Consider the following 24706-nt stretch of genomic DNA (forward strand, 5'->3'; position numbering starts at 1 on the left):
TTGAGGTAAAAATCACATGGTACTGTCACAAAGAAAAAAAGAGAAACAGTATGTGCACTTCAGTTTGTTGGAAGTCAGAGAGGAAATGCTTTGCCTCTCTTGACAGGTTATGCAGTATTGAGTATCTGTTTGGATTTATGGTGTTGCTTTGTAACCAGGAAGCCCTCTGGCATGGTGCAGAGAAACAGAAGGCGTTGGCATCTTAAAGATGAGGAGAAGCTATCTCCAGTGTCTCATATGGGAGATATACGATCACATTTTTTCTGACTCAAAAGAGTCAGAAAAATCTATACATCTATATTTGATATGATAGTCAATCATATTCACACAAATCATTGCGAGCTGCTATACAGAATCAATGTTAAAGCACCTGACAACAATGGACATCTATTACATTGCAACCATTACCCACTGAGTGCAAGAGCAGTACTTACAAGTTAAAATCATAAACTGTATATAAATGATGGACATAGCCAGTGGCTTGGAAAAATGAAGCCACATGTGTCTTGAGGTACAAAGTGCTGTCTGGGAACAAAAAAATCTCTGGATCCAGTGTACTCCCATTTAAAAACAACTTCTATGAGGACTATAATCTGGACAGGAGCATTGACCTCTTGTCCAGATCCAGTTAAGGGGGCATCCACACCAGAGGCCACAATAGTTAGGCATCACTACATGCCTGACACGTTGCTAGTGGAAATTCCCAGTTCCTGTTGCCAATGTAAACCTCTAATATGGTGTATGTTTCACTAAACTTGAGGGTTCAAAATGGTACTTCATAAACCAATGGGTAATATCTCAGTTGCTTATTTCAGTACCTGTATACAGTCTGATTGCTGGATACCACAGCCGATATTAGATATGAAGTTAATTAAGTCCTGTTGAGCTTCTGCTTGTGACAGCTCAGTACCTGAGGTGTAGGAAATGTTTTTTTTAACAACCTTAAAATCCTGATGGATGCTGTCTTTTGATTGGACAGAATTTTGTAATGACATAACTTTAAATGCTGTGTTACTGCAGATATTTTATAAATATAAAGGAACGCTCAAAGAAAGAAGGTTCCTGGCTAGGGACTTTCTGAGCGGAGTTTGTATTTTCTCCCTGTGTCTGCAAAGATTTATTATATGAAGCATATCTCCTTCACAGCATGGATGCCTCCCAGCCTCCCAGAGATTTGTGTCTTTTTCTGATCTTGAACCAGTGATCTTCCTGTTAGGTCACTATGTTAGGATAATTGGTAGTTCTATATTGTCAGTAGGATTGAATGTAGGAGGTGTACTGTCGCTCTCAGCCTGTGACAGCTGGGGTAGTCTGTAGCCCCCACCATTGACCCTGAGCTGGATAAAGGATTAAGAAAATGGTTGGATGGGATATTTCCTACAAAAAAGCTTTAATCCTAATGTGAGGAGAACATTTAATTCATGGGTTTTTATGTTAATGTTTTCTTTAAATTTCATTCAGAAAGTGGAAGTACATTGTGTAACAAATTATACAAAGGAAATGGGCAACCAATGGTCCAATAAAATTACAGCTTTAAATATAAACATCTTAAGGTGTGTTCTCAGAGGGGTGCAGTTGTTTTTGCTTCTGTGTTTTCTTGGCTGCAAGTGCTCTGGAATTCTCACAGTGACCTACATCAAACTGGATTCAGACTCTCAAACTGGAGCTATTTAATGGCATTTTCAATCAGTTTTTTAATATGGACACATTTTATTCCAAGCAACATTTTCACAGCAGGGGAGAATGGGATTCCCAGAATTGCAGGATATGAGGAACATAAAAGCCTCAGTGTATGACTGGAATACTGTATAACGATGTGATGGGGGAAATCGTAATGACATATAATGTTCCCGGATTTCTCTAGTTAATGACGCCAAACAAAACAACGAGAACAAAGATGCCACAAACAAAATCATGCTCAACCAACACCAGAGGAGAAGTGTCCACTGTGGAAAAATTACTTTTATGCTGTGACTGATCCAGAAATTTAATAACTATATGCCACAGGGACTGGGTGTATGGTTAAAGTTGTAGAGTAGAAATGCAGGCGATGTTGTGATGGTGAAGCTCCAGGATGTTTATCTTGGAATCATATTCCTAATTAAAGGGTTTTGAAAGCAAATATAAACACACAGAAGAGATTTAGCAGCTTGCGGCTCTGTAGGCGAGACAGATTTATTTATAACACCACTCTGTCAAAGCAAATGAAGTAAGGCTGTATAACTGATGACAGGAAGATAGAGTTTGAGACATGTCCAGAAATGGGTCTGGTCTACAGAGAGCGGTTTTGACCCCTTTACATGCAAGCATTCATCAAACTCAGCACAGTAAAAAACCAGCCTGGTATGGTGAAATGTTATATGAATATCATGCCAAGTCATTTTGCTTTTTACTACTACACATTTGTTATTTTGTGTAACTGCATAGCATGAATAATAATACAGCCCTAACCTTTTCAAGTAACAAAAAACTACTTGACAAAACAAGCAACTGTGTGCCTGAAATTCATGAATATTTGGATTTCGAAAATATCAAACTGTAAGAACAGTAGAAACTGGAAAGGACAAATGAAACAAACAAATAGGAAAATAAAATATCAAACTGAGTTTAAAAGCTTAAGGTTTGTATTAATTATTGCAGAAAAAGTACTGGAGAGTTGGGGTGGGTTTCAAAAAAACAACCAAAATTCACTGAACCAGCAGCAAAAGCAGATCAAAACTATGCTTTATGTTTGAAAAACATTGTCATTAGTTCCTTCTAACTTTTGCTGTTTTGCTCCCACCATGATAAAATCACACTTCCTGCACAGCTCTTCAAGATCAGTTCACCATCATAAATCTCAGTTTTCTGCATTAATTACCTGCTTATTGCTCACCATCATTTTTTTAAAAACGACATCTGACAAGAAATTATAATTTTTGCTGTTCGATACCAAAGAAATTTGAACTTTTACAAATTATGCCAAATTGCAAAACATTGAGTTATGTCTCTAATAAAAACTTCTTTAACTTTGCTCTGCTTCACTTCAGCAGCATCAGGTAATGTTCATATGTTGATTCATGGTTTTCTTCATTTTATGATCTACTGCAGAATATTTTTAAGGTTATCTGCTATAAAAAGTCAGGCCAGGAAAATCTCCTTCATGTTTTTCTGTGTTTTATCCTCAGTTCCTTTGACACAAAGGCACCTGCTCTGATGCTTATGTAACCCAGTGTTACACTTACACCTCTGATGAAGTCTCACAAGAGAATCAGAGATGAATCGAATCGGGACCTTGTGAATCGAAATCGAATCCATTATAGAAATCAGTGACTATACTCAGCCCTACTAGAGACATCTTAACTTTTAAATAACATATTTAAAATTACATAGTTTTACATACTTGTAAGCAGTCAGTATTTGCCTTAAACTGGAGCTTCATAAAGTGTTTCACACCAGTATCAGTATGTTTCAGAGTGTGTGCAATACACACACTGTCCATTTCACGCTTTGCCATTCCAATGGACTTGCAAGCTGCAGTAACAGCAGAGGGACATATTTTATTTCAAACCAATATAAAAATAACAAAGGGAGAGCCTTTAAACAGACATTAACACATTCAGATGCAAATACATGTTAGCCACCAAGCTTAATTGTCTGTGGCACAGAACGACCCTGGAATGTACTTCATACCTTTGTTGGTCACTAGCAACATCTTGGCTTTTAATGTGTTGCTGGTACCGCAACTTCTGCATGTATGTCCATTTCACGCTTTGGAGAGGCATGGTGGACTGGCGTGTCTACGCATGCACACTTTGCCATGATATGGGGTTGAGCAGTTAGGCGAAATTATTTCTTAACTTTTCTTGTCAAAGTTAATGGGTGGAATTTTACTTCTGTTCTGCTTAACCCAATTCAGCTTCTTCTGTAGTCTGTATTTTAGCAGGAACTACTCAATGAAATAAAGGAGGAACACAGTTCATCATTATTTTAAAACATGAAAGTCATTCAGTGTGTAAAAAATTTGAAGAACTTCAAAGCTTCTCAAAAACCTCTGATGAAACCAGCTCTCGTGAGGACCGCCCCAGGAAAGGAAGACCTGTCAGTTCATCAGCCTCAAAAATCATTAATTAATGGTCCTTCAAGATTAAAGCTCACATCAGTGCCTTGCAGAAATCCCATCTCTAGATGAAGTGTTGCAAAGCGACTGTGTGACTCATGCCTTCCCTATCAAATTGCTTTGTAGAACAAAAAGAAAAAACTACTGAGAGTGACTAACGAGAAAAGCTTTATTTGAGCCAAGAAAGTGAAAATGAAGGGGGAAATCAGCATAAACACATTACATTAATAAACAATCATACATTCATAAACACATTGTACACATTAAAAAATCTATATCTGGAAAACATAACACAGTAAGCATGATGTTTGTCATTGTGAATGTTTAATTTTTAGGTAGTGAGAAAGCAGATCTTTCAGTCTAGCCTTCTATGAGCATGTGACAAATTAATGACCTTCACAAGGTGCTGAATATGACTGGGATCCTCTGTGGTTCTTTTTACTTACTTTTTCTTACCAAGAATTGTATATCAAGTACTTTATTTTCATCCCCATCAGGTTCATTAAAACTACACCGAGTGGCTGAAAAGTAAGCAGTAATGTGCATAGTAAAAATAAAAGTAATGTAAGTGTTCAAGTGTTGCAGCCATGAGCACTGAGTAATTTCATATTGAAAGCAACGGTTTAGAAAGAGCTGAATAAAAACAATTAGAGCAGAAATTGTTCAGTTGTACCATGTTTTTCCTAAAAACATTTCCACCTTAATATGAATTCTGCTTTTAAGAAGGCTAGGTACAAACATTGGCCTTTATCTGAACTGAGCTCAGTGTGTTCTACCATTAATACTTTGCATGATCCATAACTTCCACGTAAGCATGTGTGGCTAAAAATTCAGCAAACCGCAGATGAGGAAGGTCTAATATATTTATCTCCTATATGTTACTATTTTATAGTATTATCATCATTATTTTCATGATCATAATTGTATTAATATGTCATTATGATTGATATTCTATTTCTATTTCTCTGATTTCTTTTCTTGTTGTGTAGAACGTAGGACCTATTGCAACAGACAGAAACTGGAAAGGCATTGGCATCTCTCTGCTGGTTATTGCAGTGGTGCTGTCACTCATCGGACTGTCCATTGTTCTGCTGTCAAAAGGTGAGACCCCATGTAGATGAGTCACATCTAGTTAATAAATTATCGTTGACTTTTGTCAACAATAAATTGTTTTATTTTGTCACATGTAGGTTCATGTTATATTTAATTTTATATTTAATTTTGTAGTTTTGTGTAGGCATATGTTCTTAAAAAACAAATGCTAATCTCAAGGACTAGTCCCTCGCACATGCACATACAGTAAATAACATTTATTGAGCCAAATGCTCAGAATTGAAGCTTTGATTCAGCTGACATGGTGAAAAGTAGATAACCTTGATGTGGATATCACTTTAGAATGTTTATGGGCTTTAAACATTTTGTAAAACAATCAGATAAATAAAACTTCTCCTTTTCTTATCAGATCTGCATGCACATTTACAAACACATGTAATGTACCCTTATCACTGCCTAACATGAGTGTATAGCTGCTGGGGCAAACGTTTGACTGGCACCTTAAAAATCAGTGAACAATGACAAATTACCATCACTTGTAAGTTGTGCCAGGAGAATTAGCATTGACACTGCAAAAAAGTGGATATTTATTTAGTTTGTATTTAAGGATCAGTCTTGGCTATATTACAATAGTGTCTTTCCTAATTTGCATACTGTCTGCAAACTCCTGTTTTTCTGCCTTCATTAGCATATTTATTAATTCACTGCAGTGAATGTACACAGCACAGAAGACAATGACTGAGGTAAATCACTTCAGGTTTTAATTGTTTATCTGGGAAAGTGTGAGAAAAAGGTTATGAAAAAAATTAAGAAAGGATTGTGTAAGACAACATCTGGAAGGGATTTACTGCCTGAGTTGTCACTCAGCAGAATTTTTTGCTTCCCAATCAGTTATGAAAAATGGCGTTTGTGCAAGTATGACTAAACATTATTTAATTATCTTTATGTCATCTTACATTTCCTCACTGCACTGAAGAAATTTAATTATAGATTTGTTTTTTAATTTAAACACCAAATTACCAGAAAATACTTAACAACTGTTTTGTTGTTGTTCTTTTTGACTTTCTTCTTAGATGATGGTGGTAAACTATTTGGTACACCACTGACATTGGATGACCTTTTTGAAAAAAAATTCCAAATACATGATCCTGATGCGAAGTGGATCAGTGGTGAGTATGTTAAAACACCAGAATTCAGACCCCAAGTCAACGCTGTAAAGACCTGAAGTTATCTGAAAAGTTCACTCTATAATACTGTTTATGAAAGTTGACATGTTATTACAATAGTACAGGTTACCTTCTCAACAGAGTGAACCATAAAAGTGCCCTGCATTCAGCGTGATTAGGGTTTACACTCTTGTTTTTCTTGAGTAGACAAGGCCTTTTATTGCAAAATGGATTGCTATAACTCCTGACAAAGTGTCAGGTATTTTTAAAAGGCTTATTTAATTTTAGTGTTTCTTTTTTCATTCTGCTCTTCCATTTTAATTGTTGTTCAGGTAGAAGACAATCAAATAAACTTGCATTCATCACTCTGGTGTTTCTTTTAGCAAAACAGATCCAGATTGAATTGAATGAAGTTTTTTTCAAAGTGCTTTTCAAAGCAGAAGTCACAAAGTGCTTTACAATACAGAAAAAACACAACAATTAAGATGGTATAAACTAAATAAAGGTAACCCTGAACAGGTGGCGCTTAAGTTCTTAAAGGTATCAATAGTGTCCACAGATTTTATGTTCAGTGGAAGTGAGTTCCAGGACTTGGGGTCACATCCTCAAAAGCACATTGTCATTTTGCCTTTAACCAGGATCTTTAAGCATCAATCAGCAGACCTCATACATCCAGATGTTACGTACGATTTTAGTAGTAGCTCACTGATCTGACCATGGAAGGCTCTGAAAGTAACCGCCAAATTTTAAATTAAACCCTAAACTTTATGGGGAAACGGTGCAGTGAAGACAGCATTGTTTTCATACAGGATCTTTTAGGGTACCCGATGAGAAGAATCACAGCGGTATTCTGGATATTTGTAAATGATCCAGGGATGAATTCCTCAGGTAAAATGTGGCCTCACTGGGATGCTACAAAGAGAGTCTTTATCTTTATAAGGAGTCTTTAGTCAAGCTTGAATCTCTGTGCTGTAAACAGTTATTTACTTTGTAGCTGCTTAAACTAAATTACATTAGAATAACATAAAAGTGCTATATTTCCCATTTGTTACAATATAATTTCTAAAGCCCAGTAAAGTAAGGATGACAGGAAGTACAACTATGTCACGTAAACCCTTAATAAGTATATTATGGCAAAAAGGGACATCATATAGGATGAGTTAGTTTTTTTATTATGGTATTTATATTCACTGAGACTGTATTTTAGCCATTTTTATATGTCTAACATATAAAAAAGTCACTGAGAAATGCAGTCACTGTGATATATATATATATATATATATATATATATATATATATATATATATATATATATATATATATACAGCATCTGCAAATTTATTTGCCCACTAGTCTCTTTGACCATTACTTTCACTCTTTATGATTGTAAATAACTGTGAGCCAGCTTGTCTCTTAAGCTGTTTTCATGCATGTACTCCTACAAACTTCAAGAGAATCAGGCAGCACACAGGATGACTACACACAAGGTGTGAATACATTGCACTATTACCTGGGCTCAGACATCACACAGACTTTGCATTAGGAAGCTGGCAGTAAAACACCATTTAACTAAGATGGACATTTGCATTCTCTCATCCACCCCCACTGGGTAATTTAGTATTTATTTATTTATTGTCATTGTCAAGAACAATGAAATTGCGTTTGGGGCTTCCATACAACCCAAAAAAAAGAAGAAAATAATAAATAAATACCCCTTAAAACCCAAGTGTACATATTTAACCCAGTGTGACTCCAGTGCAATAAGACAATCCTTAGCAATAATGTTCGTAGAAATTCAGACAAAGACCTGAGAAACATGACAAAATACAACAATGCAACCCATTCAATATTATTGTACTGTGAGATATGATATCAGATATGATAGTTATCTATTTAAGAAAGAGGGGGGGGGGGGCAGGAGGGGGAAGAGAATAAAGATATGATGCACCAATGCAGACCAGTTCATTGCTATTAAGAAGTTGGATATGGTTATTGTCCGTGAGAGGGGGGCAGAGAGTTCAGGAGCCTCACAGCCTGTGGATACAGGCTGTTGGCCAGTCTGGATGTTCTGGCCTGTATAGACCTGTACCTTCTCCGTGAGGGCAGCAGATGGAAAAGGTGGCGCGCAGGGTGATGTTGGTCCCGCAGGATACTGTGCACCCTCCTCAGACAGCGAGTGGGGAAGATATTACTGATCTCTGGCAGACTTGTTCCAATAATTCTGCCAGCTTCCTTCACCACCCGCTGGAGTGCTTGCTGATCGGCCTTGGTGCAGCTGGGGAACCACACTAGAAATCCATACGTCAGAACGCTGCTGATGGCACAGTTGTAGAAGTTCAACATCAGAGATCTGGGAATGTGTGCGCTCCGCAGTCTCCTCAGGTAGTAGAGGCGCTGTTGGGCCTTCCGTACAACTGAGGTGATATGGTTGCCCCAGGACAGGTCCTCGGTCACAGTTACCCCCAAGAATTTAAAACTGCTCACCCTCTCCACCGCCTCACTGCCAATGAAGAGAGGCAGATGGTTGTTATGACCCCTCTTCCGGAAATCTACAATGATCTCCTTGGTCTTTTTGGTGTTTAAGACCAAGTTATTGTCGTGGCACCATGACTCTAGTTGTTGCACCTCTGTCCTATAGTTTGTCTCATCATTGTTGGATATAAGTCCGAGCACTGTAGTGTCATCTGCAAACTTAACAATGAGATTGGACGCGCAGGAGGAAATACAGTCATGGGTGAAGAGAGTGTATAGCAGAGGGCTCAGAACACACCCCTGAGGGGCACCGGTGTTGACCACAAGGGTGGAAGAGGTGTTCTTACCCACTCTGACACTCTGTCTACGGTTAGTGAGGAAGTCCACAATCCAGTTGCACAGAGAGGAGTTAAGTCCCAGTTGGTGGAGTTTGGGACGTAGTTTGTATGGCCGGATGGTATTAAAAGCCGAGCTGTAGTCTACAAAGAGGAGCCGTGCATAGGTATTCCTGTGTTCCAAGTGCTTCAGTAATGTGTGCAGCACTGTGGCGATCGCATCCTCGGTTGACCGGTTCTCCCTGTATGCAAACTGGTGCGAGTCCAGGGATGGTGGAAAAGCAGCTCTGATGTGTTTAATGACCAGTCTCTCCAGGCATTTGGCGGGAATGGGGGTGAGTGCCACAGGTCTGAAATCGTTCAGACATGTGACATTTGACTGTTTTGGGATGGGAACGATGGTTGCTGCTTTGAAACAGGATGGTACCAGTGAACAGGACAACGAGGTGTTATATATAGAGGTGAAGACGTCCGCCAGGTCCGCAGCACAGTCTTTTAGCACCCGGCCCAGCACTCCATCCTGCCCGGCCGCCTTCCTGGTGTTAATGCTCCGGAACACACGCCTCAGCTCATGAGTGCTCAGGACCGGAGCAGGGTCGGTTGAGGGGAGAGGGGACAGGACAGGGTCGGTGTTCTCCCTGTCAAAACGGGCATAAAAGAGATTTAGATCCTCAGCCAGAGTAGAACTGTCGGCTGAGGGTGATGGTGTTCTCCTTTTGTAGTCCGTGATAGCCCTGATGCCCTCCCAGACCTGCCTTGGGTTTGTGTTGTTCTCAAACCTGGCCTCGATACGCCTCCTGTGCTGCTGCTTGGCAGTCTTCATGCCTCTTCTCAGGTTGGCCCTGGCAGCACTGTATGCCTCCTGGTCCCCGGATTTGAAAGCGTTGTTCCTTGTTCGAATAAGTTGTTGAACTCCGTGTGTCATCCAGGGTGGATTATTAGGGAACACACGGAATCGTTTCCAAGTTGTTACATTGTCCACACAGAAACAGATGTAGTCCAAGACAGTGGAGGTGTAACTGTCCAATGCGACACGATTGTCAGTGTCCTGCACCTTGAATACATCCCAGTCTGTGCAGTGGAAACAGTCCTGAAGCATCGGAATAGCATCCTGCGGCCATGTTCTCACGGTTTTGGTTGTAATCCCAGTGCTCTTGATCTTTTGTGTGTATATTGGGTGTAGCAGAAGGGAGAGATGGTCTGACAGACCCAGGTGGGGATAAGCCTGGGCTCTGTACGCATTCGCCATGTTGGTGTACACCTGGTCCAACGTTCTATCTCCTCTGGTAGCACACTTCACATTACGGTGGAAATTGTGAAGTACAGATTTCAGGTCCGCGTGGTTAAAATCCCCAGCCGCAATAAAGACACTGTCCGGGTGTGCTACCAGGCTGTTATTGATGCTGCTGCTCAATTGTGCTAACGCTAGCTTAGCATTAGCATCTGGTGGAATGTAAACAGCGCAGATGTAGACGGCACTTTAACACCAACAGTTCTACCTCTGTACTGCACAGTTTTTCCGTTACCGTGACGTTCGTGCACCAAAGGTTGTTAATATAGATGCACAGCCCCCCGCCAGTCTTCTTACCCGAGTCCGCAGACCTGTCGGCTCGATAGGCGGTGCGGCCTGCTAGATCGATAGCCGCATCGGGAATGGCGCTGTCCAGCCAGGTTTCAGTGAAAATCATGCACGAACAGTTATTAAAAGTCCGTCGAGTGGCGATCTGCAGTCGTATTTCATCCAGTTTGTAACGGATTGAACGGGCGTTGGAGAGGAATATGATCGGGAGTGGTGGTTTAAACGGACTAGTCTTTAGCCGTGCCCACAGGCCTCCCCGCTTGCCTCTCTTCTGCCTCCGCTCGCAACGTCTCCTCCTGCGGCTTGCTGTTGCGGGTAGCCCCGGGGGTTGCTTAACGATCTCCGGGGGGATGAGATACTCGGATGTTAGTTGAAGATCTCCACGGCTTAGTTGTAGTAGATCATCTCTGTTGTATTGAAGTAACCCCAGACTGTGTGAAATAATACACAGTACCACCAAAAGTGCAAAAGTGTAGGAGCTCCGGGCCGCTGCGTCTGTGCGCGCCGCCATCTTGGCATTTTGTATGATGGATTATGTAGAAAAAGTCGACATAATTTCAGGCTGCAGTGCATGAGTGAAAATAGCTTTCGCAGCACCTCAAGTATATTTAAGAAAGTTTCACTTTTAATTTATACATGTACATTCCAATAAGATTATAGTGTTGTGAATGTGACTGCTGTATTGCCTCTTGCAGGGTTCCAGTAACCTTATGAGCATATAGTACATGTAATGTAGTAGACCTGACTGCACTCTATTGAGTTAGTAATGTGTTAAAGCTGGAAAGACATACATCTTATGTACAGCTTTTTAGCAAAGAGACGGCACATAAGCTGCAACAGAGAGCAGGCAGAAGACAGGGAGTAAATATCTTCCATCTATGTCACCTGTTCAACTCATTGAGTTATACCAGCACAGTGGTGAAACAAGGTAATCAGAGTTTATTACTGCCACTAAGGACTTCAGACTGCTTTAAAACCTTTGCTCAAAACCTTATGGTACAGCTAAGCAAACAATTTCACTCTGGATACTCTAAGACTTTAAAGAGAGAGCAAAATAAAATTCCCCACCACAATCTTTATAATCCACCAAAGCTCCAATAATTTTGATAATCAAACTTGACCTGATGTTACAGTTTGTTTTTTTCCCCACGCAGTTATATTATTTTTACATAGAGTATATACACGGCTAAGAAAATAACACTTTTTGATCAGAGTATAGCATCAACTCATTTAAACTTTAGGGATATAGATCTGATCAGTTAAGTGTCAGAGGTGTTTGTTAATTTGTTTCAGACACTTTTGCTGTGCCTCCCAGGAAAGTCTAATGAGCATGGATTGTTCAGCATGACCGGTTTGATAGTGAGTCAGTGATGGTCTGGGGAGGCATATCCATGGAGGCTGGGCAATGGCACTCTGACTGTCATTTTGTATCAAGATGAAATCATTGGACCAATTTGCAGATTGTATACTGGTGCAGTGGGTCTTTAGTTCCTTCTGGTGCATGACAATGCCCAGCCTCATGTGCTCAGAGTATGTAGGCAGTTCCTGGATGAAGGAATTGATAACATTGCCTACCTACCACACCAACCTGACCTAATCCACTAGAAAACCTTCTGGGACATTATTATTTTAGTCAATCCAGCTCCGCCAGGTTGCACACCAGAGTGTCCAGAAGCTCAGTGATCTTTGAATTCGATGCGGTCGTGTAACACACACTGCCACTGGACTATAGAGAGCAGTGGAGACATGTTCTCTGGATTGAGACATCACACTTCTCCATTTGGCAATGGATTTGTTAGATGCCAGGAGAATGATACGGGTCTGACTGCATTGTGTTAATTATAGTGTGGGGTTGTCTTTCAGGAACTTGGACTTCACAAACCTCACAAATGTACTTCTTCCAGAATTTTCAAAAAATTGCCATAAACAATTACTGCTAACAATTCTAACCTTGTGGAAAGCCTTCCCAGAAGAGTTTCAATTGTTATAGCTGCACACGGTGGAGCTAACATCAAAATAAACCATGTGGATTAAGAATGGGAGGTTTATTTGAGTATGCTGTTTACAGTGTTGTAAGTTACTTTAAATTAGTAACTTAGTTACATTACTAGTTACTTCTATCAAAAGTAACTCAGTTACTTCAAGTTACTCGTTACTTTCAGAGTAACTAGTTACTAGGGAAAGTAACTTTGGTTTTACTCAGAATTCTCTTGTTAATGTGTTGCTTCCGTAACTGGATACCCAGCAAGATTGCCAGTCTTCTAGCTTGCTTACTTGCCACAAGTGCACTGTGCCACCTACCAATAGAAAGGAAAAAATAATGTGCACATTTCCACGAGAGAAATCCCACGCCTGATTTTATCCTAGCCTGCTTTTTACATCCAACACAAAAACTGCAGTCGTGGTGCTTTCGATTGTACTCAGAACTCGGAAATTCTGCCTTCTGAATTGGAAGATGTAGGTAACACCAGACTGAAGATGAGCTGCATACAGGGCTGGACTGGGACAAAAAAATCGCCCCGGGCATTTTGACTAGAGACTGGCCCACCATTATAGGAAAAATCATAAAGCCTTTGAATGAAAATAAACGCTGTTGTGACAGTGATGTACACTGTTCTGATGGTATATATGCATCAATCTATCAATTGTTTGTTGTAAGACTCAGATAATTATTTTTTTAAAAGTGAGACATTTTAAATGAGAATAAGAAAGTATTTCCTTGTGCCCCCCTTTCCCTTTAAATGCCCTACATGGACCCCTGGCAACACTTTGCTAGACCCGCCCCTGCAGAGTTACCAGCTGTCAGCTATTTAGAAAAGGATCCTGGTGTTATTTATCTCTCAGAAACAGTTCATAACTTCCCTTCAACTCATTCATGTCACCTAAAAGGTAAACCTGTTTCTCCATCACCTGTTCAGCTCTGATGATTCAGTAAGGACATCTCCTGGTTTCATCTTCATGTTTCCCTCTCACCACATATTCAAACCGATATCATGACCAGCAGGTTTACAGCTGTGGCTCCAGCCAACATCAGCTGATACTAGAAATTAATATTAAATAAATTCTAACAACAGCTGATCAAGCTTAAAAGTACTGCTGTTGTTTACCGCGACATCTGCTGGTTTCCTCTTTCTGGCGCAAAGTGGACAATAAATAAACAAGAGAGAAAAGCCGATCAGCTGATCATTGATCAGTTTCATGATTGAAGTAGAAACAGGAGAGGGAGGGTGAGAGGATGAGAGAAGAAGAGGCAGCTGTGCAGCAAACACACAGAGTAACTCCAGCTTTGTGTCTTTGTCATTGTAGCTGAAGTCCGGGACAAACTGTTCCTTTTCACCTCAATACGAAACGCGTAATATTTTCTCTGAATACGAGACGATTCCGTTTTTTACGGGACGGTTGGCAACTCTAATAATTAACCTTATGAACAAAATAAAGTTCAACATCAGTAACATAGCACCACCCAGCTGTATAGAAACCCCGTCATGCTAGCTAGTACGCAGTACGAAAAAGTCAACACAACGAAAATAAACTCCACCTAAACTTAAGATAAGATAAGATAACCTTTATTAGTCCCACACGTGGGAAATTTGTTTTGTCACAGCAGGAAGTGGACAGTGCAAAAGTTATGAGGCAAAAATTAGAATACAATAATAATAAATACAGTACACAACTGTACAGAATAGAATAAAATAAAATACTATATACAGTAGAATACAATAAGATAAAAATAGAATACAAATACAAATACAACTGAGTAAAAATACAACGATGACAGAAAGGATTATTGCACTTAGTATTATTGCATATGTATGGATGTGTGTGCTTGATCAGTTAAAGTCTTTATTATGGAGTCTGACAGCAGTGGGGAGGAAAGACCTGCGAAATCTCTCCGTCCCACACCGTGGGTGCCGCAGTCTCCCACTGAAGGAGCTGCTCAGTGCTGTCACAGTCTGCTGCATGGGGTGGGAGATGTTGTCCATCAGGGATGACAGCTTAGCCGCCGTTCTCCTGTCACTCACCACCTCCACTGGGTCCAGAGGGCATCCTAGAACAGAGCTGGCCCTTCGGATCACCCTGTTCAGTCTCTTCCTGTCCCCAGCAGAGATGCTGCCGCCCCAGCAGACCACGCCATAAAAGATAGCAGAAGCCACCACGGAGTCATAGAATTTCTTCAGGAGTGGGCCCTCCACTCCAAACGACCTGAGTCTCCGCAGCAGGTACAGCCTGCTCTGCCCTTTCCTGTAGAGGGCGTCTGAGTTATGAGTCCAGTCCAGTCTATTGTTCAGATGAACACCAAGGTACCTGTAGCTGTCCACAGCCTCAATGTCCATACCTTGGATGTTCAGTGGTTGCAGTGGAGAATGCTTGTGCCTGCGGAAGTCTACCACCAGTTCCTTGGTTTTACTGGCGTTGATCTGGAGGTAGTTCAGCTGGCACCAGTCCACAAAGTCTTGGGTCAGACCTCTGTACTCCTTGTCGTCCCCATCAGTGATGAGGCCGACTATTGCAGAGTCATCAGAGAACTTCTGCAGGAAGCACTGGGTGGAATTGTGGGAGAAGTCTGCAGTGTAGATGGTGAAGAGGAACGGAGCCAGAACCGTTCCCTGTGGGGCCCCCGTACTGCAGACGACCCTGTCCGACACACAGCCCTGAGTCCTCACATACTGTGGTCGGTCGGTGAGGTGGTCCAGGATCCAGGTAGTGAGGTGATGGTCCACTCCAGAGTTCACCAGCTTGTCCTTTAGAACCGAGGGAAGAATGGTGTTGAAGGCACTGGAGAAATCAAAGAACATGATTCTCACAGTGCTTCCAGCGGTCTCCAGGTGAGCGAGGGAACGATGTAGGAGGTGAATGACGGCATCATCCGCTCCAATGCCAGGCTGGTAGGCAAACTGAAGTGGGTCCAGTGATGAGCTTATTAGGCGCCGAAGCTGAGCCAGGACCAACCGCTCCAGGGTCTTCATCAGGTGGGATGTCAGAGCCACCGGCCTGTAGCTGTTGAGGTCCTTGGGGCGTGAAGTCTTTGGCACTGGTACAACACAGGAGGTTTTCCAGAGCTGTGGGACTCTTCCCAACCTCAGGCTCAGGTTGAAGAGGTGCTCCATCACCCCACACAGTTGGTCCGCGCAGGACCTGACGACCCTCGAGCTGATGCCATCTGGACCCGCTGCCTTCTTGCCATTAATCCTCCTCAGTTCCCTCCTAACCTGGGTGGTTGAGAGAGACAGGCTGGAGCCTTGTGTTGAGTGTGTATTGGATGCTGTTGTTGGGGGTGGGGGGGAGTGAGCAGGGTGAATAGAGGAGGTGTGAAGTGTCTGAGGTGGAACAGCAGCAGTGGGGGTGGGTGAGTCTGCAGCCGATGTTGTAGACTGTCTCATGGTTGAATCAAATCTGTTGAAGAAATGATTCAGTTCATTTGCCCATCTCACATCCCTCCCAGGCAGAGTTCTGCTGTTTGTGGCCCGAGATGGTTCTGAGGCCTCTCCAGACTTCACCAACGTTGTTTTGTTGAAGCTGGTACTCCATCTTCTGCCTGTAGCTCTCCTTCCCATTCCTTATCAGTCCCCTCAGCTCTCTCTGCACCCTTTTCAACTCCTCTTTGTCTCTGGATTTGAAGGCCCTCCTCTTCTGCTTGAGGACGGTTTTAATTTCTGGGGTAATCCAAGGTTTGTTGTTGGAGAAACACCGTACAGTCCTGGTAGGTACAGTGTTATCTACACAGAAGTTTATATAGTCAGTAATGCATGTAGTAAGGCTGTCGATGTCCTCACCGTGGTCATCACAAATCACCTCCCACACAGTCGACTCAAAACAATCCTTAAGAGCCTCCTCGCTCTCCTCTGACCATCTCTGTACTGTGCGGGTGGCTGGTGGCTCCCTGCGCACTAAGGGCTCATACACAGGGACAAGGTGCACCAGGTTGTGATCAGATCTGCCCAGGGGAGGGAGAGGTGATGAACTGTATGCCTCTTCTGCATTGGCATACAGTAAGTCCAGTGTTTTATTGACTCTGGTTGGGCAGGTCACATACTGGGTGAAGGTGGGCAGTGTGGAGTCCAGTGAGGCATGATTGAAGTCCCCTGATATTATGAGAAGGGCTCTCTGTGATTGTGTTTGCAGTCTGCTGACCACAGAGTGGAGAGAGTCACAGGCTGCATCCGCGTTGGCCGAGGGGGGGGACATACGCTGTTATCGCGATAACATGCGAGAACTCCCGGGGCAGGTAGTACGGACGCATGCTAACGGCTAACAGCTCAATGTCTCTGCTGCAGAGTTGCTCTTTTACAGTGATGTGCCCAGGGTTACACCATCTGTCGTTCACAAAAACTGCCAGTCCCCCTCCTTTCCTCTTACCGCTGTCTCTGGTCCTGTCCGCTCGCAGCAGCTGGAATCCCGGTAGTGTCACGCTTGTGTCCGGAGTTAGCGATGTTAGCCACGACTCCGTTAGCATCATGATGCTACATTGCCGGTACTCCCTCTGTGACCAGGTTAGCGACATGAGCTCATCCATCTTATTGGGCAAAGATCTTACGTTTCCAATAATTACAGAAGGAAGAGATGGTCGATAACGTCTCCTTCTCGGGCGACGGCGCTCCTTCCCAGCACGACACCCCCGTCTTTTCCTCCTCAGCTCGCTGGGAATATCGGGTCTGTCCGCCGGCAGTACCGCTGCAGGGCTCAGCGCTAACAGCTGATCCTTACTGTAAACAAAGGATCTCTGCTCTGGGTCCCCAGACACGGGTGAAAAAAGTAGAAATAAACTGAGAAAAACGACCAGGACTAGCACAAAACGGTAGAACATGGTTGCAGAGTCTAATTACTAATACGTTAGTTATAAAAAAATTACGAGAAAAAAGATAAGAAAGAAAGAAACTCAGAATGAGCAGAGCTGCTGTAACAGGCTGCCGCACACGGGGGGCGCCGGAAGTTGATATATACTAAACTTTAGTGATGGGATTTCCGGCTCTTTTTAGAGATCCGGCTCTTTCGGTTCGGCTCACTAAAAAGAGCCGGCTCTTTCGGCTCCGAACCGGCTCTTCAGGTTGTTTTGTTGCTTTAATTAATTTATTATTAACAATAATATAAAATTATGCACAAAAGGAATTACTAACATAAAAACAAGTGGTTTTATTTATATATGTTTATATATAAATATATGCGGTGGCCCCTAGAGACAAAACACGTACAAACTCCAAAACACATTTCTAGCATGAACTGAACTTCCAAAGCAGAGCTACTAGATCACTTAAATTACACAATTGAAAGCATGTGTGTATTGTTTGTGTATTTATACACAGGCACTCATATATATATTCAAATAATTTAAAAAAAAGTTCATTTACCTGTTACTACGACACACCAAATCCGGTCGTTGGTACTTGCTGGCTTGTGTAGCCACAAGATAACAAAGGCTCAACACTGCGCCCAGCATCCTGGAGCACTTCTGTTGTCTTTTGTACGTGTTTTGAGTTTTTATGTGCTTCTGAGTTTTTACGTGCTTCAGAGTTTGTACGTGTTTTTACGTGTTTTGGAGTTTGTACGTGTTTTTACATGTTTTGGAGTTTGTACATGCTTCAGAGTTCGTACGTGATTTGAAGTTTGTATGTGCTTTGTCTCTAGGGGCCACCGTAAATATACTTTTATTTATTCACTCCACATAAAATGTAATAAATAAATCATATAATATAAAAATCAACTATTCACATTTCAAGTTTTAACTATTTAAATTTTCAGCTTTTTCCTTTCACAAATTTAAAGTGAAAAGAACACAAAACACTGCAAACCACAACACAATTAAATATAAATTATAATATGAAAACTAAAAGAACATGCACATTCTCTGTCATATGGACCTGCATGAATAAACTTTCTCAATCCTTTATCATCTGCAACCGAAAATAGTTGTGGATGATTACTATACCTTTCTAATGTTGTTGTCCCTGCCTCTCTTTCTCTCTCTCTGGCTCTGTTCCTGTGCTACTGAGTGTAACTACCGCCCCTCCCCCCTCTGCCCAGCGTAAAGCACAAGGCTCGCGTGCAGAGTGAAGCGGAAAAAAAGTGCGAGAGAGAGGCTGAGAGAAAAAAAAAAAAAAAACCACGTGACGGCTCGCGATAAGGAGCCGGCTCGCGTCGTTCACGTCAAAGAGTCGGCTCTAAGAGCCATTTCGTTCGCGAACGACCCATCACTACTAAACTTGGTTCATATCTGACCCAGATGGACTGCAGGTTATAACTACCCGAAGTTCAGTTCACCTGACACTCTTGGACCAGCGGCCGCTTCGGGTCTCTCCTCTTGCCTCCCTTTTCCTTCATCCACCTGCTGGCTTCCTACACTTGCTAATGTTATTGAATCTGTGGAAGCTCCGCGATAGCCACCATACAAAGTAACGAATAACGAGCCTATCTAAATCCCAGTAACGAGTAACGCGTTCCTGGTTTCGGCATAATAACTAGTTACCGTGCTCGTTACCACAATAATAACGTAGTTACTGTAACGCGTTACTTAATAACGCGTTAGTCCCAACACTGGCTGTTTATCTGTATTTCTCAATAGATCAGGCTACAATAATAATGGATGTTTCTATAGCTTGTTATTGGCAAGAAATGACAAGCTATAATTCATATCTGAGCTGCTTACTTACTGTGTCAAACCAAATCAGAGTTTTCCTCAGAACAGAATGAAGGCAATGTAATGTGTATTTAATTTTAGGATGTTCTTCTCTTTTCCTGTTTTCTTCCATTACCCACTTTACATGTGCTCAAACAGCCTGCAATATAATTACTATGTGGTCTGCTTTAAATGACTGAAATAATAATTAGAGATATTGAAAACATGCCTTTGAAACCTTCTCCTTCTCCTTTTAATAATTTAAAAGTAAACTTTACTTCTTCAACACAAAGTGTTATCATCAGTGAATTTTGATTGGTTTATAGTCAACTACTGGAAATGAAACTCTTAAGTGACACTGGGAGAAATCTAATAGTTTTGTTTGTTTCTATAAAGAGGCCAAGATGCACTCTCCCTGCAGACTCACCATGAAAAACACATCAACACAAGTACCACTCATCATAATGGAAGGACTTTATTCTTTAGAGGCTCTCTGGTGAATGGTTTTACACCATATGTCAGTAGTGGTGCTTTCAAGCTGTCTGAGCTATCCTTTGTGTGACAGGACCACTGCGGTTGGCTCCTCTCGGTCATGCTTAGTTTTCTGCTCCTGAAAGTCGGACTGTGCAAATCTATATGGTCCTCTCAAATACTGCCTGTCTTACATTCAGCAGAATAAAAGTCCCAGAGTAATCTTTGAGGAAGCCAACTTGCACTTCAAAATTGGCTTTTTTCAAAATATAGGTTTCTTTGTAAAAGGACACAGAACTCAATGAGATCTTTGTAGAACTAGTTTCTGAAAGTAGTTTTACAACTGAAACTGAAATGAACTGATACGTTTTGTTTGAGGCAGAGATATTATATTATAACAATATAATATGTGTCTGCAATGTGTTAATTTTCATGAGATTAAGTGATTTGGAACAATACACATTTACCAATCACACCTGTTTAACCGCTTGTCTATGGAAAGATCTAATCAGCCAATCAGAGCAGCACCAACTCAGCACATTTAGGCTTGCAGACATGGTCAGGACTGCTAAAGTTTAAATCAAACATCAGAATGGGGAAGAAAGGTGGCTAAGTGGCTTTGAACGTGAATTGGTTGTTGGTGCTAAAAAGAGCTCGAGTATTTCAAAAACTGTTTATCCCCCATTACACCACCTCTATTCAAACTAGAGGCGGTGTATTGGGGGATATTTCTGTGGCACATTTAAGTAAGGATCGTTTAAACACCACAGAGTATTGTTGCTCACCATGTCCATCCATTTATGACCACAATATAACCCATCTTCTGATGGCTGCTTTCAGCAGGGTAACATTTTATGTGACGAAGGTCAAATCATCTCAAATTGACCCCATAGCCTCCAGATCTCAATCCAATGGAGCACCTGTAGGATTCAATCCAATGGAGCACCTGTAGGATTCAATCCAATGGAGCACCTGTAGGATGTGGTGTAATGTGAGAACTCAGAGTATGGATGTGTAGCCATGGTGCTAGCTAGGCATAAATAATAAAGTGGTTGGGGGATGTATATATTCTGTTAATTAAGTGCTGATTTCATCATAAACACCTCATGCATTTACATTATCACCACAAGACATGATAGCTTCTCCACAATGAAATGCATGTCAACCTTTTGTCCAGGCTCAAAAAGAACACCCAATTATTGACTTATTGGCATCAAATCAGGGATAAAGATTTTATACACACTAGTAAAGGCAAAAATAAAATCATGTTTAGAAACTCTGCCAGACAGAGAGAAAAACAAGTCTCTGGTCTCTCTCTCAGTTGCTTCACTGCGTTCTTGAAATGCATAATAAACACTCTGCCAAGGGCTCTTTAAGTCTTTACTCATTCATTACTAGGTCCACTTCGATCAGAAAAGTACAACAAGACAAACTTTTATTGCTCCAAAGCACCATATGTTCATATTATATCTGCAGGGTTCTGACAGGGTTATTGTTTAATACGAATGGCTCTGCAGTGCTCCGCCAGTGCTGAGACTTTCTGACCGCCAACTTACTTTCACCAACTGATTCAAATTTTTCAAGGCTTATCTGCAGTAAACCGTAACAGCGAGTGTATCCAATTGTGAATATCGGCAGCTGCTACAAGGACCTCAAGAACATTCAGAATGTGATGCACTGAATCAACACTCCATAAAACCGAGGAGGAGTATAAGGTGGATCACAATAATCAATCACAGGCAGAAATGTTGCTTCCACATGTTCTTGTGGAATTATCTGCTTTTGCACTCAGGGGTTAATAGAAAACAAAGTAAAGCTAAAAGACGGAAACATTTTGCATTCTTCTAACGTCTTTGCCATCAACTTTAAAAGGTGTTTAATGCTGACTGAGGGCCTACACAGATATGCTGTGTAATGTTAGCTTACCTATTTATTTGACAATACCAGTCGTTGTCAACTTGGCAGTGCCTAGAATTAAAGATAGTCAAGGTAAATGTAGTTTAATACTACAGGTGACAGAATTCTGGAGACAGCCATGTCATTTTGTGGAAGATGTCAGAATAATTGGCCTTTTTTTTGCTCATTCTGTGAGCCAGCGTGTCTTTCATTGTGCCTTGCTGTTCACAGACTGGCACTCTGTGCAGTGTAGAAAGATCAAAATCAAAGCTGGTAACCGTCTGGGAAGTTAAGAGGTGTACAGCCTGTCACCTGCTGCTCTTCATTTAACCACTTGCAGTGGCTGCTCCTTCTTTTTTCCCATTACTCCCTGTGATATTTCAAAATGACCTGTTGTGGAATAATGCTAACGATGACACTGTTGTGTTTTTTCCAGTGCAACCTTATAACCGAATGTGGAAAAGTCACCAAAACAGAAATCTTTTTTTTTTCTTCATGAAGACAGATGTTTTCAGTGCATCTCAAAAGGAAGTGTATTCGTCAAAAGCACTGTTTTATGCAGAGAAAGCAGGGAGATATCACCATGGCAACCAAGAAAAGCTTTAAAATATGTGGCAAAGGTTGCATTTCAACCCAAATCATGACATTTTTTAAAATTTCAACCAGATATTTATAATGTTTAAACTTAAGAAAGTCAATGCCTATACTTAGTAAAGCAACACATTTTTTTAACTTATGATGTAGTAAAATTTATGCAACTGCTGTGATGTGTATGACACAAGTATGGGTCTCTGGTGCGATTTGTTTCAACGCCAACCCCAAACCTCCAACCTCCAACCTCCAAATTTTTGTCTTTTAAAAGAGGAAAATATTTACCAGTTGCCAGTGTCATGGTTTGAGTTAATGATCAAGTGAAAACCTGTTTTCAGACACCACATGAAATGGAGCGACAGTTACTAAAATTAAAAAACTTTTGTTTTCAACCTCATAATGAACAAGAAACAAATCAGATGGAGTCCACGGTCCAAAAGTATAAAATAAATTCAAAAGATGGTACAAAAACCAAATATCTTGAGACTAAATACACACAGCAACAATCCTGAAAAAAGGTGAAATCTAAACAACAATAAAGGGTGAAATATGGAAGGAGGTAAAAGAAAACAGAAAGACCAAACAGGGACTAATCTTTGAAAATTAAGCAAGAAGTAAAATGAATCAAGAAGCAAGGGACCAAGAATCAAGCCACACACAATAAAATGCAGACTGGGGAAACACAAATGGCTCATAAAACAGGAAACCATGGGAAGAGAAAACTTTACAACAATAATGAGAGAGGATTATAAGGACTAACAGCCACTAACATCCAGATCACAATACTGGAAATAGATAAATACTGTACTGTGCTGTGTCAGTGTATGATAGGTTCACCATTGTGTTATCTCATTTGCTGACAGATAGTGACATTATTTAAACAAGAAATCTTCAAAATTGGCACTTTAAGCACTCTGAAGCACACGTCCCCTACCTTGCTATTACTTGCAAACAACTGACAACATCTCAGTCTAATAAATAACAGTGACAGAGCACAAACTGAGTTCTTCCCAGATGTTGACACATTTTAAAAGAAATGCCAAAAAAAGTTCAGACTTTTATTTGGAGTATGAGCAAAGCTCTGAAATCCCAGAATCTTGTGTCATTAGATGCACTAGTCCCTGTGTGGCAAATACTGACATCTCTCAAACTCTGTGCCTCCAGTTTAACCGAAGAGCAATGAAGCAGAAAGAAGCATTTGAGAAATTGATTATTTGTTTAATTGGCAACTATTTTAATTAATCTCTGAAGTCCCATTTTCTGGTTTCATGCTTCTCAAGCACGAGGATTTGCTGCTTGTAAATATCTTTGATTTTTTGACAACAACAAAAATGCAGTTTATGTAAAGTTATAGATCCTATGATTAGTTGGCTAATTTGAGAAAGGTTAAATGAAGTGACACTGAAAATAATCATTGGTTGCAGCCCTGACGTGCATTCATTTAACCTTTAAAATAAATCTCGCTCCTCAATTGATCAGTTGTGATCGACAAGGACATCAGTGTTTGGTGAAAGTACTGCAATGTGAAACATTAATATTTTCTTCACCCTGTTATATTTACTTTGGGAGCTATAAATGACTTTTTGTCAGTTTTGAAACAGTGTCAGCAGTGGGTACTTCCTTAATTCTTGTCCTCTGCCTAAAAGTGGCAAGTCATTGAATAGTTGAGACACTTTAATCACATCTGAGATTACATGTTGCCGTTATCCTCGAAGCAATTTCTCAAGGAATTGTCCTCAACTCAGGAGGACACTAGCCCTATTTTTCCAATTACCTCTGCTTTAAAATGTTTTTTTTATAACCAGTGATTTGCTACACGTGCTGCATATAAAATATGAAGGAAAAAAATGGATTGTGGTTTGTTTTACTGTGGGTAGGAGTTTCTAAATGACAAGAGCCCTTTTGAGGATTTGCTTGCCTGTTGAAAACAAGCAATCCGTCTGTATTTCATATTTATTTTCCTGTCATTATACTCTAAAGTGTTTTGAGTGTTTGAAAGTCAACGGCTTTCTTGACTGAGATTGATGCCTCCGAGCTTATTCGTTGACATTTACATGAGACAGGGGCCCTGGAATGATTCAGACCTGTCAAATGCATTAATGGAATTCCAGCCTCCGTGGACTGTAATGCTGGTTTGGGATTAGATGAGAGTTATTGCAGGAACTCCTGTTATTGTTTCTACTGTTGAAAACTGAGGTTTTTTTAGACAGGCCGTTCCAGGAAAGTTTTTTCTTGATGTTTGCTTATGTGACTTTTGCGTGTTTTTTTTAATTTGGGTTTTTGGAGACCAGAAACATTTGCCTGGAAAGCACAGTGGGTCACCTACTGTTGTTTTAAATGTTCTGTATAAATAAAACTGCCTTGACTGGACTTATCTGTTTAATGTCTACCAGGAATTCTAAACTTTTGGTCTTTACACATGGTCGGTGGTTG

General features: G+C 40.9%; 1 protein-coding gene across 1 annotated transcript in view; it reads left to right on the top strand.

Annotated features, from left to right (window-relative positions):
- Positions 1–24706, top strand: part of LOC308410398 (inactive dipeptidyl peptidase 10-like) — a 146828-nt gene that overhangs the window by 65576 nt on the left and 56546 nt on the right. Inside the window, exons 2-3 of the mRNA XM_080903703.1 lie at positions 5089–5200; positions 6226–6321. Coding sequence (XP_080759829.1) covers positions 5089–5200; positions 6226–6321 — 208 coding nt within the window. The remainder of the gene's footprint in view (positions 1–5088; positions 5201–6225; positions 6322–24706) is intronic.

The sequence above is a fragment of the Rhamphochromis sp. 'chilingali' genome (assembly GCF_963969265.1).
Source record: "Rhamphochromis sp. 'chilingali' genome assembly, chromosome: 14".
Lineage (NCBI taxonomy): Eukaryota > Metazoa > Chordata > Actinopteri > Cichliformes > Cichlidae > Rhamphochromis > Rhamphochromis sp. 'chilingali'.